This window comes from Eptesicus fuscus, chromosome 13 (assembly GCF_027574615.1).
Source record: "Eptesicus fuscus isolate TK198812 chromosome 13, DD_ASM_mEF_20220401, whole genome shotgun sequence".
NCBI lineage: Eukaryota > Metazoa > Chordata > Mammalia > Chiroptera > Vespertilionidae > Eptesicus > Eptesicus fuscus.
This window is the reverse complement of record NC_072485.1, coordinates 2,257,339-2,268,697: the sequence shown is the minus strand read 5'-3', so window position 1 is coordinate 2,268,697 and position 11,359 is coordinate 2,257,339. Positions and strand designations below refer to the sequence as shown.

The 11,359-nt window shown below is 64.5% G+C and overlaps 1 protein-coding gene across 1 annotated transcript; it reads left to right on the top strand.

Annotated features, from left to right (window-relative positions):
• Window positions 1–242: 242 nt before the first annotated feature.
• IL10RA (interleukin 10 receptor subunit alpha) lies at window positions 243–10,804 on the top strand. The gene is made up of 7 exons (XM_008150115.3): window positions 243–377; window positions 2,169–2,289; window positions 2,878–3,062; window positions 3,888–4,057; window positions 5,031–5,181; window positions 6,532–6,641; window positions 8,365–10,804. Exons 1-7 carry the CDS (start codon window positions 317–319, stop codon window positions 9,277–9,279), a joined length of 1,713 nt encoding a protein of 570 aa, XP_008148337.2. The 5' UTR covers window positions 243–316; the 3' UTR covers window positions 9,280–10,804.
• Window positions 10,805–11,359: the final 555 nt, after the last annotated feature.

The window sequence follows — 11,359 nt, the reverse complement described above, 5'->3', positions numbered from 1 at the left end:
CCTGCCAGGTGCATCCCAACTCTCTCTCTCTCTCTCTCTCTCTCTCTCTCTCTCTCTCTCTCTCTCTCTCTCTCGCTCGCTCGGAGCCCCGCCCCGCCAGCCCCCACAGGCGCCCCGCCCCCGCCCCGCAGCTGCATCCTCCGTCCTCCCCGGCAGCCTGCGGTCCGCTCCGGAGGAGGCAGCCCCCCAGGCGCCGCCCGCTGACGTCAGCCTCGCGAGGCGTAGGTGGGGCGCCGGCCGGAGTTCTCAGTCTCAGTCCGGAGCCGGCGGAGGGCGCAGCCCGGCTTGGCTCCCCGGAGGATGCGGGACGCGCAGGATGCTGCCGCGCCTGGTCCTGCCGCTGGCCGCGCTGCTCGGCCTGGGCTGCGGGGCGCAAGGTAAGGACGGCCCTGCCCGGCCCTGCCCGGCCGCGCCCGCTGCGCTGTGTGGGTGGCCGAACCTGACCCCAGCGTCCTCACCCCTGCGTGGAAGTTGAGTGCCCCACGGAGAACTCCGGCTGCTTGGCCTCTGGAGAGAGGGGCGTCCATCATCTGGCCCCTCCCGGGATCTCATCCTAGGGAGCCTGGCCTGGGGGCTCACCCTTCCGGAAGGGGAAGAAGCTGAGATTGCTTAGGGGGGAGGGGGCGGGGAGGCGGGGAGAGAGTTGAATGACCCTCTTCCTCAAGGCATGGCCCACCCGCCTGCGGCCGTCGGTGCTCCTGGCTTTCCTGCTGCTCTAGTTCAAAGGACTGGACCCTGTCCCCCTGTCCCCAGGAATGACCCCATCCACCTGCCTACCTCCCTCCGCCCTCCAGCTCACCTATCCCAGCCTTTCCCTCGGGGACACCTGCCACCCCCCCCCCCCCCCAGCCGCCCCGCTCCTTCTTTAGCCCCTGAGGCACCTCCACTGCCCCCCGCCTCCCGCTCCTCCCCCTTAGCTCAGGCTCCTAACCGGCCGGCTGTCCTGCAGTTTCGCAGCCAGAAGAGTAACCTGGAGAGAGAGTGAGCAGCTGGGAGGTGGAGGGACCAGGGGCAGAGGGACCGAGAACGCGCAGCAGAACACGCTCCGCTCACAGGACCAAGAGTCAAAGACCTGCGTCGCCTCTCACTTTCCATCTAGCGCTTTGAAATCGAGACAGACTTGAAGATCAAAGACAATATAAGAAAGCAGGCGAGGGACAGGTAGACTTCTCAGTCAGCATGACAGTGAGAAGAAGGGAGCATTGTTAGAGATGGTGGTCAGACGAGGGGAGCCTGAGGGAGTCCCTGACAGAGGAGAGGCCGGAGGGGTCGGGAGGAGAGGAGGGCAGCTGAGCGTGGGTGTGGCCTTGAGCTGTTTCATCGCGCGTGGTGGACAAGACTTAATGTCGGTGTAGGTGCTGCCCTCTTACCAATGCGGGACAGGGTTCAGTGGGTTTGAGCACTTGCCCAAGTCACACTGGCCTCTCCCGCGGTGACGGTGGGGGAGGGGAGACAGGAGAGGGAGCTGGCCTGGCCTTTAGTGTCTCAGAGCCCAGGTGTCAGCTCTTTGTGGGAAGAGCCACTTCATTCTGTCTGTTCTCACCCCACCGGAGGCTGGGCATCTGGTTATAGGAGCTGGGGCATGGGGCACACCCTCAGCCTGGGGTTGCCCAGCAGACCTGTGCAGAGAAGGGGCAGCTGCCCACAAGCAGGTATCTGTGTGCCCACAGAGCGCCAGAGAAGAGGCCTGGGGCCGGAGCAGGGACCCGGTCTGCGGAGGGAGGGCAGGCCTTGGAATGGGGCTGGAGCAGGGGCAGGGGGTGGGCAGAGCCAGGGGCCAGCTCCTCCCAGGGCTCACTGTGGACATACCGTAGCCCTCAGCCCTGCCTCCTCCCGGGATGCACTGCACCCAGCTTGGCTCTCCTCAGCCACCACTTCTGCTCCTGAGCGCAGCCTGCACAGGACTCTGATTTAAGGGCCCCACTCCTCCCCTATTGCCCTGGCGCCTTGGGCAAGTCACTTACCCTCTGAGCTGCCATCTCCTCCCAGGAAACGGGGGTGATGAACGCCTGCCTGGGCTGTTGTGATCCTGAAATGAGGGGTGTATGTAGGGTACTTGGCTCCCAATGAGGCCCCCCGTAGGGGGAGCTGCTAAAAGGCTCGCTACCCTCCCCCTCAGCATCTTCATCCGGGCCCCTGCCGGCCCTGACACTGACCCTCCTCCCCAGGGACAGGGCTGCCCAGCCCTCCATCCGTGTGGTTCGAAGCAGAGTTTTTCCACCACATCCTCCACTGGACGCCCATCCAGAATCCGTCGGAAAGCACCCGCTATGAAGTGGAGCTGCTGAAGTACGGAGGCAGGAGGCGGGGGGGGGGGGGGGGGGGGGGGAGGGGGGGCGGCGGGTCAGGGAGGTGGAGGAGGGAGCAGGTGCACAGAAAGATGGGTGCCTTGCGACTGAAGGGACACCAGGAAGGGCCCTAGCACATACCCACCCACTGGCCGGGGCTGACCGGCGGGGCTGGCTGTGTCACCTGCACGGAGCAGTGCTCTGGGGGGGGGGGGGGGGAGAGCCACCGCAGTGTCTTTCTCCTCAGGACGTGTCTGTCTTGTGGAGGAGCAGGAACAGCACACAAAGAGCTAAGAGACAAGGAGCCCGAGACCGCGTGTGGCTGGGAGGAGGCACTGGGCTGTGTTGCGGGCGCAGCAAGTCCTCCTGGGGAGCTGGCCTCGAGCCGGACAGAGTTCAGTCCGGGGGCCTTTAGACACAGCGTTGGCTCGGGGTCCCAGGCCAGCGCAGAGCCCCTGGCAATGAGATGCCCTGCGCCAGGGGGAGCACCCAGGGCTCCATCCCGGCCGCTCCCGCCTCTTGCTTCCCTCTTAAAGAAGACGGGTGTGAACAGAAGTGGGAGCCAGTGCCTGCCCCGCTGTCCCCCCAGGTATGGGATGGAGCCCTGGAGGTCCGTGTCCAGCTGCAGCCAGAGCCCGGTGCCGTCCTGCGACCTCACCATGGCCACCCTGGACCTGTACCACAGCAACGGCTACCGAGCCAAAGTCCGGGCCGTGGACGGAGGCCAGCGCTCCAACTGGACTTTCACCAAGACCCGCTTCTCCAAGGACGAAGGTGCGTCCCCCGCGGGGCCTGGGGCTTGGCTTTGGGGGTCCCGTGCAGCCAGAGGCTCAGTCTAGACTGTTCTCTGTGTTCCCATAGCGCACAATGTCAGCTCAGCTTCCGGACGAGGCAAAGCAAGCCTGAGTCAGGACTTTGGAGAAGGGTTAGATGGAAATAGTCAAGTTGTTGGCGATGGAAAGGGAACTGGATTGTTTACCCACAGAGGGAAGTCTCGGTGCCGGGGCCGCGGGGCCAGGCCCGTGTGCTTAGCGGGTTCTGGAGAGGAAGCGAGTCTGTACGCGCTGAGCACAGGGAAGCAGGCAGCAGGAAGGATGGGGCCAGCCCCCCCGCCCCCCGTGAGGGATGGACTCCCCAGGGTCAGAGTGGGAGGCTCTGAAGTGAGGGCTGGGGTGCCACTGAGGAAAAGGTGGGAGACTCTTTGCAGGGGTGGGAGCCTCCCCCTGCGGTGCGGATGCAAGGGCTGTGACTGTGACAAGCCTGCCCTGCAGAACCCAGGGCCAGACCACTGGTCTAGGGTGTCAGGGTCATGGGCCCCCAGCGCCCATGTGTGGGCCAGCGCCGCTGGCTGCAGGAACTCCTGGGGTGTGCTTACAACCCCGCATGTCTCCTGGCCCAGCTTCCGAGCTTGGAATGGGCCTTGAACGGACCCAGGGCACCTGTCCTTGTAACGCGCTCCCTAGCAAGGCCCAGCGCTCCGCTAGGTTGGAAAGCTGTGGCCCAGGTTTTACGGGGTAAAGCTTGGCCCTGGAGGCCAGGCATGGGGCGGGGCAGGCCCTCCTCGGCCTGCGGGCCTCACGGCTTTGCCTCCCCACTCAGTGAGCCTGACGGTGGGCGGCTTGGAGCTGGAGATACACGATGGCTTCGTCCTGGGAAGGATCCAGCTGCCCAGGCCCAAGGTGGCCCCTGCTGGCGACACCTACGAGCGCATCTTCCCCCACTTCCGCGAGTACGAGGTCTCGATTCGCAAGGTGCCGGCACACCATGAGGTACGGGGCTCCGAAGGCCTTGGGACCTGCGCCCCTGCCCCTCGCCCCTCGCCCCTGGTGCCGGCAGAGGGAGGTCCCAGGGCGCAGCAGGGAGCTGAGAGCACCTCCGCCTAAGCGGTGCCCCTGCAGGCGGCAGGCCCCGCACGGGACATTTCGTAACCATTGTTTCCATCCCCTTGGAGGCGCTGTTTCATCCCATTGGCTAGAGGGCAGTGAGGCTCAGGGGCTGTGGCATTGACACCCCATAACTGGGAGATCTGGAACCTGCAGAATCACCCTTTCCCTGACACCACAGCAGAGTCCACCGCGTCCGGGAAGGCCCTCGGCATCTACGAAACCCACCCTTTTCTCTTTAATACAAAATAAGTCAGGTGCCCCCACGGCTGCTGCTGCTCAGGGCTGGAACAGCAGCCCACACACTGGAGGGCCGTGGGTCCGGTTCCCAGTCACGGGCGTGTACCTCGGTTGCAGGTCCAATGCCCAGCCCTGTCGGTGCACATGCGGGAGGCACCAATCAATGTTCCTCTTTTCCCCGCCCCCTCCCTCCCTTCCACTCCCCTAAAAACATCAATCAATCAATCAATCAATCAATGGAAAAAACAACCCTCAAGTGAGGATTATAGGTCCCGGTAGTCACAGAGCTCGCGGCTGTGCTCATCCAGGGCTTCTTACGGTGAAGAAGGAGCAGAGGGCGCCCGCCAGCTCTCAGGGCCCGGGGGGCAGCTCTCAGGGCCCGGGGGGCAGCTCTCAGGGCCCGGGGGCAGCTCTCAGGGCCCGGGGGGCAGCTCTCAGGGCCCGGGGGCCGCTCTCAGGGCCCGGGGGCAGCTCTCAGGGCCCGGGGGGCAGCTCTCAGGGCCCGGGGGGCAGCTCTCAGGGCCCGGGGGCAGCTCTCAGGGCCCGGGGGGCAGCTCTCAGGAACCGGGCGGCCGCGGGAAACCAGCTGTTTTGTTTATTGCTGGCGCTTTCATTTCAGTTCACAAACAAGAAGGTGAAGCACGAGAACTTCAGCTTCCCGACCCCCGGCGAGTTTGGGGAGTTCTGTGTCAGGGTGAAGCCGGCTGTGAGCTCCCGCCTGAACAAGGGGGTCTGGTCGGAGGAGGTGTGCTTCCTGCTCGCCCAGCAGTGTGAGTCGGTCAGGGCAGCGGCCCCGGTGGGCGGGGGGCAGCAGGGCCTGCGCATCCACCCTCCGGGGAGCTGCTGGTGCCACCCGCCAGGCACGCCCCGTGTCCTTCTCCGCCCTCACCAGGCCTGTGATCCAGGCCTGTGACCGATCTCTCTCCCACCGTCCCCAGGAGCGTGAGCAAGCCCAGGCTCAGTGTGTAAACTGTGTCCCCGGCGCGGAGGCAGGGCCAGGCCTCCTGATTCTGTGCTGCTTCCGCTTTGGCAGGTGCCCGGCCCCTCGGTCGGTCGGCTGGGCAGTCCCTGTGGGTTGCAGTCCCCTCCGGATCTCGCTGAAGGGCCTCTCCTCACCTCCCCAGCCCTCAGAGGAGACAGGACCCCTTGCCACAGCTGCTTAAGTCAATAAATAAACGCCAGGCTCTCGGCCGGGCACTGGGAGGGGGGTTGGTGAAGACCGGCTCCTGCCCGAGGAGCTGCCAGTGGCCGGGGACAGGGTGTGCCCAGAGGAAGCTGTAAGCAGCACCTCAGGACGGCACAGGCCAGGTGCCCGATGCGTCAGGCCGGCACTCCGGCACTGGGGGTGCCCGGTCAGGTGTGGGCAGTGTCCGGGAAGGAGCCCGTGCGTCCTCACAGCTTCACAGGCCCTTCGGGGCGTGAAGGACACGAGCAGCTCGCTGCCATCAAGCCTCCCCTCATGTCGGCAGCGAGATGCCGTCTGTGGGTCAGGCCTCGAGTGTCTTCCACATCCACTCGCTGACGCACGAAGCAGCGTGGCGTCGGGCCTGGGTTCAGATCCTGCTTCTCCTCTAGGAGGCACGTGACCTTGGGCAAGTCCCTTAACCTCTCTGGACCTCAGGGTTCTAATCTGTGAAGAAGGGATGGCGATCGCCTTTCCCTCCTGAGCGTGTCCTCAGGGTCAGGTAACAGGCGAAGGCGCCGTGGGTGGCACGCACCGTGGACTCCACAGCCAGGTGTGGAGTCAGTCCCATATTTTCCCATTTCATAGATGAGGAAACGGGCTCAGAGGCTCACGGCTAGTAGGTGGGGGCTGGGACTTGAACCCAGGCCCGGCTGCCATCCCGCTGTGCTTGCCCTCTGTGCCCGACTCTGCCCTGTGTGCTGACTGTGAGCGCGGAGGGCGGCAGCCGTCACTGGGCGGTGAGACATTCTCGGGCCAGAGTCGGGGCCAGGCAGGGTTCCCCGGGACCCAGACACGTGTAGAGGCAGCCTGGGTGGTGGGGGTCCCGTGGGCCACTCAGCGAGTAGCTCCCGAGAGCGGCCGTGGGACCCCAAGGACTGCCCCTCCGTGTCCCCCGGGCCCGGCCACAAGGCCTCTCTCTGTCTCTGGGCTGCAGACTTCACCGTGACCAACCTCAGCATCTCCTTCGCCCTGGTCCTGCTGCTCTGCGGGGCCGTGGCCCTCCGCCTGTACCTGTGCCACCCGCGGAAGCTGCCCGCCGTCCTGGTGAGTCTCAGAGAGGCCGCTGCCCATCCCGCAGCCCCACGGCCCTGGGAAGCCAGGTGCCCAGTCTCAGCCCGACGCTATCAGGAGGCACCTCCAGGCACCCTGGGGCGGAGGGAGGACTGACCGCAGCGCCCAGTGCTGAGAGCCGTGCCTCCTGGCGGCCCGGTGACCGGCATCCTGAGCAGTCCCATCCCACACGTTCCGTTGTTCCTGTTTAACTCACAATCGGCCGCGGACCGGCCTGTGCATGAGCACTTCGGAGGCAGGGGCCTTTATTGGCCTCCTTTGACAAGTAAGGAAACTGAGGCAGAGAGAGGTTGTTACAGGCACAGGGCCACACAGCCAGGGCGAGTCAGGATGGAGCCCAGCCTCCCCACGCCTTGTGGCTGGAAGATCTCAGAGAGAAAGGACCAGGGCTGGAAGGGCTGGCCTGGGCTGCTCTCCGAGTGGAGAGGGGAGTCGGGGGTTGGGTGCTGGAGAGGAGGGGCCATGAGGATGCTGACATCTGTATCCCTCCCCCACCCCGTCCCTCTTCCTCGGGTAAGCAACCTGCAGCACAGCCTCCAGCGCTCAGCGGCATCTCCGGCCTGTGGCCTGTCTCCGGCCTGGGGCTCAGCTTGCCCACCTCCCCACCCGGCTCAGGGCTGCCAGAGGGCCTTCAGGGGAGCCCAGGGTCTCAGGGGAAAATAAGGAGGGAGACAGAGACCCTCGGAAAGTGTTCTGAGGAAGAGGTCCAGGAAGCAGGGAGGTGGGGAGGGTGCGGGGAGGCCACCTGGCTCAATTCGGGTCTTTTTCCAGCAAAAAAGAACTATGTTCTTAGCTGCAGGCCCTGGGTAGAGGTAAGACAGGGAGCCGGGGGCCAGGGCCTTTGAAGGGCCGCTTAGACCAGCAGACGCGCTGCTCAGCGTCCTCTCTCCGGCTCTGAGCAGATGCGTGGTCCAGCAGATGCGTGGCGTCGCCTGCTGGACGGGTGTTAGAGCATATTCCCTGTGCGGGGCCCAGAGCTGGGGGGCAGGGGAGGGGTGGTATAGAGAGGAGAGCACCCACAGGCCTGCCCTCGGCACGGGTAACTCGCCAGCGGAGGGCGGGGCGAGTGGGCAGAAGAGTCAGCATTCAGCGGTTTCCCTTGGGGCCCTCGGCGGCCAGCGTCCTGGTCCTGTGCTGTCCCACTGCCCGCACGGCGGCCGCCCTGCGTGTGTGCATTTAAAACAACGGAATGGGACGGGGTGGGATAGAACAGCTCAGGTCCCAGGCCGCGGGTAGCACAAGCATTTTGTGAAGCTGGTTGTAGTTATTCCTGCGTGAGGTATGTATCTGTGGGCTGCTTGTACACAGATTGTTGTAGAGCACATTTCTTATTTGGGGTCGTAGTCAAAAGAGTCTGGAACGCACGTTTAGGTCCCGCCGCGGCCAGCCTGCTCTCGGGGCTGCAAGCACGGCCACTGAGAACAACACGCAGCCCTCCCATCCGCCCGTCCTGCCGCCCGGCCCAGGAATGCGGCTTCTCTGTGTCCGGGCCTGAGCGGACCTGAGAATTTCATTAGGGAAAGCTCAGTCTGGAGCTAAACCACAGGAACGCGGGGTGTCCTCCAGGCTGTGTCCCCCTCCTGGAGCAGTGCCCCCTGAGCGTCCCTCACAGGCTGACCACGACCTCCCCTGGCGACGCCGGGGTGGGTGCCTGCAGGGAACCTCCGCCTCACCCCCTCTGCCCTCCCCTCTCCAGGTCTTCGGGAGGCCCAGTCCCTTCAGCCCCGTCAGCCCCGTCAGCCAGCTCCCCCGCCCGGAGACCCGAGACACCATCCATGCCATCGATGAGCAGGCCTTCACCAAGGTGTCCCCGGAGCTGAGGAACTCCGAGCTGCATGGCAGCACCGACAGTGGCTTCGGCAGTGCCAAGCCATCCTTGCAGACCGAGGAGCCGCAATTCCTCCTCCCGGACGCCCTCCCCCAGGCCGGGGGCACCCTGGGAAAGGGGGCCTCCCTGGAGCCCGAGAGCAGCTGCAGCAGTGCCAGCACCGACAGCGGCATCTGCCTGCAGGAGCCCCGCCTGAGTCCCGGCGCAGAGCCCCGCTGGGTGCAGCAGGCGGGGGGCCAGGAGGACAGCGGCATTGGCCTCGCCCACCACTCAGAGGAGCGGACTGGGGATGAACGGGGTGGCTCAGGCTTGGGCCACGTCGGTCCCCTGGGGCCTGAGGCGACGGAGGGAGAAGACCCGGCTGCAGTGGAATTTCAGGGCTACCTGAAACAGACCAGAGGCACAGAGGAGCAGGCAGTCACGGCGGGCTGCCTGGAAGAAGAGGCCTCCTCCGCTGATGGCTTTGTCCCCCAACTCAGGATGTGCCTGGATGCCAAGGAAGCCTGGTCCCCACCAGCCGTGGACAAGGGCTACTTGAAACAGGACCCCCCAGAAGTGACTCTCGCTCCCTCAGGGGCCCTGGCTGGACAGTGGAACCCCGCAGCTGAGGAATGGTCACTCCTGGGCGTGACCAGCTGTGGGGACCTGGGGACATCTGAGTGGAGCTTTTCCCAGGATCTCGCCCCTCTGGGCTGCGTGGCGGCCCCGGGCGGCCTCCTGGGCAGCTTCGACGCAGACCTGGTCACCCTGCCCCTGATTTCCAGTCTGCACGCCAGTGAGTGACTCAGAAGAAGGGGCTGCCTTTGACTTCAGCCATGCCCTGCCGGGTCTGAGGAGGGCCCAGGGCCAGAGGGGGGCATGATGCCAGTCTGGGCGCTGCTCTCTGCTGTGCGGGGCCCTGCAGGCTCCGGCAGAGCCTCCTCCCTCCTGGCTCTCTGCCTCTGTGACAAGGGTCATTTGCTCAGGGAATCGGGGTTTCCTGGAGTTGGGGTGAGGCCGCCGGGCTGAAGTCAGCTCCCAGCCAGGCCTAGCCCTGAAGCCAGCCTTGTGTCAGGGCCTCACAGCAGGGTTCATGTCTAGGGGAAAGGAGAGAGCAGTGACCACGTGTGACTCTGAGTGGCCAGCTGGTCACCACCCTCCCTGGGAAGGTCCCGGGGAGGAGCTCCCCACCGCAGGCCTCCCAGGTCAGCCAGTCAGTCAACTCTCATGACGGAGCCAGTGGGAGTAAAAGGAACTGAGCCCCGAAAGGGGCCTGTGGCTCCGAACCATCCTCCGGGTGTGTCCTGTCTGCTTCCCAGCAAGGAGAGCGGCAGCTCTGGGGTCCCTGCCGTGGCCACACCCCTCCGGGCCACACCCTGACGGCAGCACTGAAACCTCGGGGATTTGCGTTGGTCAAATCTCAGCCCTTCAGGCAGCCGCTGGGTGTGAGCACCAGCTGGTCTGCCCCGGAGGCTGAGGTTGGCACCTGCCGGTGTTTGCCCTGACACCCAGCTGAGGACCCAGAGGACGGGGCGGGCTGCGCTCCCTGCTCTCCGTGCTCAGCTGCACAGCCTGGCCTCCCTTCTCGGGTCTGCTCGTCTGTGAGATGAAGGGCTCTCCATTGGAAGCTGGCCCCGAGGCGACATCTCCAGCCGGGCCCTGGCTGGGTGGGAGGAAGCTATCACGGCCTGTGTCTGCACAGAGCCAGCTTCTTCTCGCACGGAGAGGACCCGAGCGGACGTCCAGGCTTCATGCCAGAGCGCAGGCACTGGGCCCGACGGGCAGGTGTGCGCCCAGCTCCCAGTGAGTCGGGAGTATGAATTCACAGCCGCTTACAGTCCGTGGGCAAAGAACTGGCCGGGGGGGCGGGTGGGCTGACCCCTGTCATCCGTGGCCTGCACTCCAGGAGCAGCTGGGAATAGACGTTCTGGCCCAGGGAGTCCAGCCAGAACCCTCCACACTGCCCGGCCGTGCTAGGCCAGCCTGGGAACAACCCCCTCGGCTGACAGGCCTGAGGGAGGACTCCTTAGGGTTCCGGGGGCGGTTTACTTATTCCGTTGTCTTATTTATTGAAGAACAGCATTGTGCAGTAAAGAATTCTGGGTACTCCAAGAGCCTGGAAGTTCCCATTAAGCTCCCCGTTTCTCGCTGTGTGACCTTGGGCTGGTCACGTCCTCATCCGTTTCATCTGTAAAACCAGAAAGCAGGGCCTGACTGGTCTCGGCCCGGGGCGTGCGGCTCTGCGGGGAAGTAGGTGTGCGGGCCTTGAACACACAGCTGTGCAAATGAGCGATGTCGTTTTTATTCCAATAAATTGTCAGGACAAGAATCATAGGACACCAGTCGGATTTCTTTTAAAAAAAAAATGTTTTTATTTATCTTTAAAGAGAGAGGAAGGGAGAGGGGTAGAGAGATAGAAACATTGACGAGGAGAGAGAAATAACACCAATCGGCTGCCTACTGCACACCCCCTACTGGGGATCGAGCCCACCGAACCAGTGACCTCTTGGTTCAGGTTCATGGGTCCGCGCTCCACCCCCGAGCCACAGGAGGATTTCTGATGGCACAGCAGCTGGTGCGGGCAGTGGCTGCTGGTGGCTGAGGGTGGGAATGAAGGAGGTGTGATGTTGCCCTGAGGACTGAGGGCCAGCCCAGAGGAAGCCCTGGGCTACCACTCGCTGTCTGTGGCCTGGGGCGAATGACCGGTCCTTTCTGACTGCGTTCGGTTCCCTCATCTGTTCGCTGGGAGGGACGGCTCGCTGGGGAGTCGCGCCGTGTAAATGAGACCGCATCTGCAGAGCTTCACCGCCCGGCACACGCAGAATCCTGGCCATTGGCTGCTTGTTGTGGTTAATCCTCACCCGGGGATATCTTCCCATTGATT

Excerpts from the sequence above, each read along its gene's own strand:
- IL10RA (XM_008150115.3), top strand. The coding sequence starts at position 317 with ATGCTGCCGCGCCTGGTCCTGCCGCTGGCCGCGCTGCTCGGCCTGGGC. Across the intron at positions 378-2,168 it reads CCTGGGCTGCGGGGCGCAAG|GGACAGGGCTGCCCAGCCCT; the intron begins GTAAGGACGGCC and ends CCTCCTCCCCAG. Across the intron at positions 2,290-2,877 it reads TATGAAGTGGAGCTGCTGAA|GTATGGGATGGAGCCCTGGA; the intron begins GTACGGAGGCAG and ends CTGTCCCCCCAG.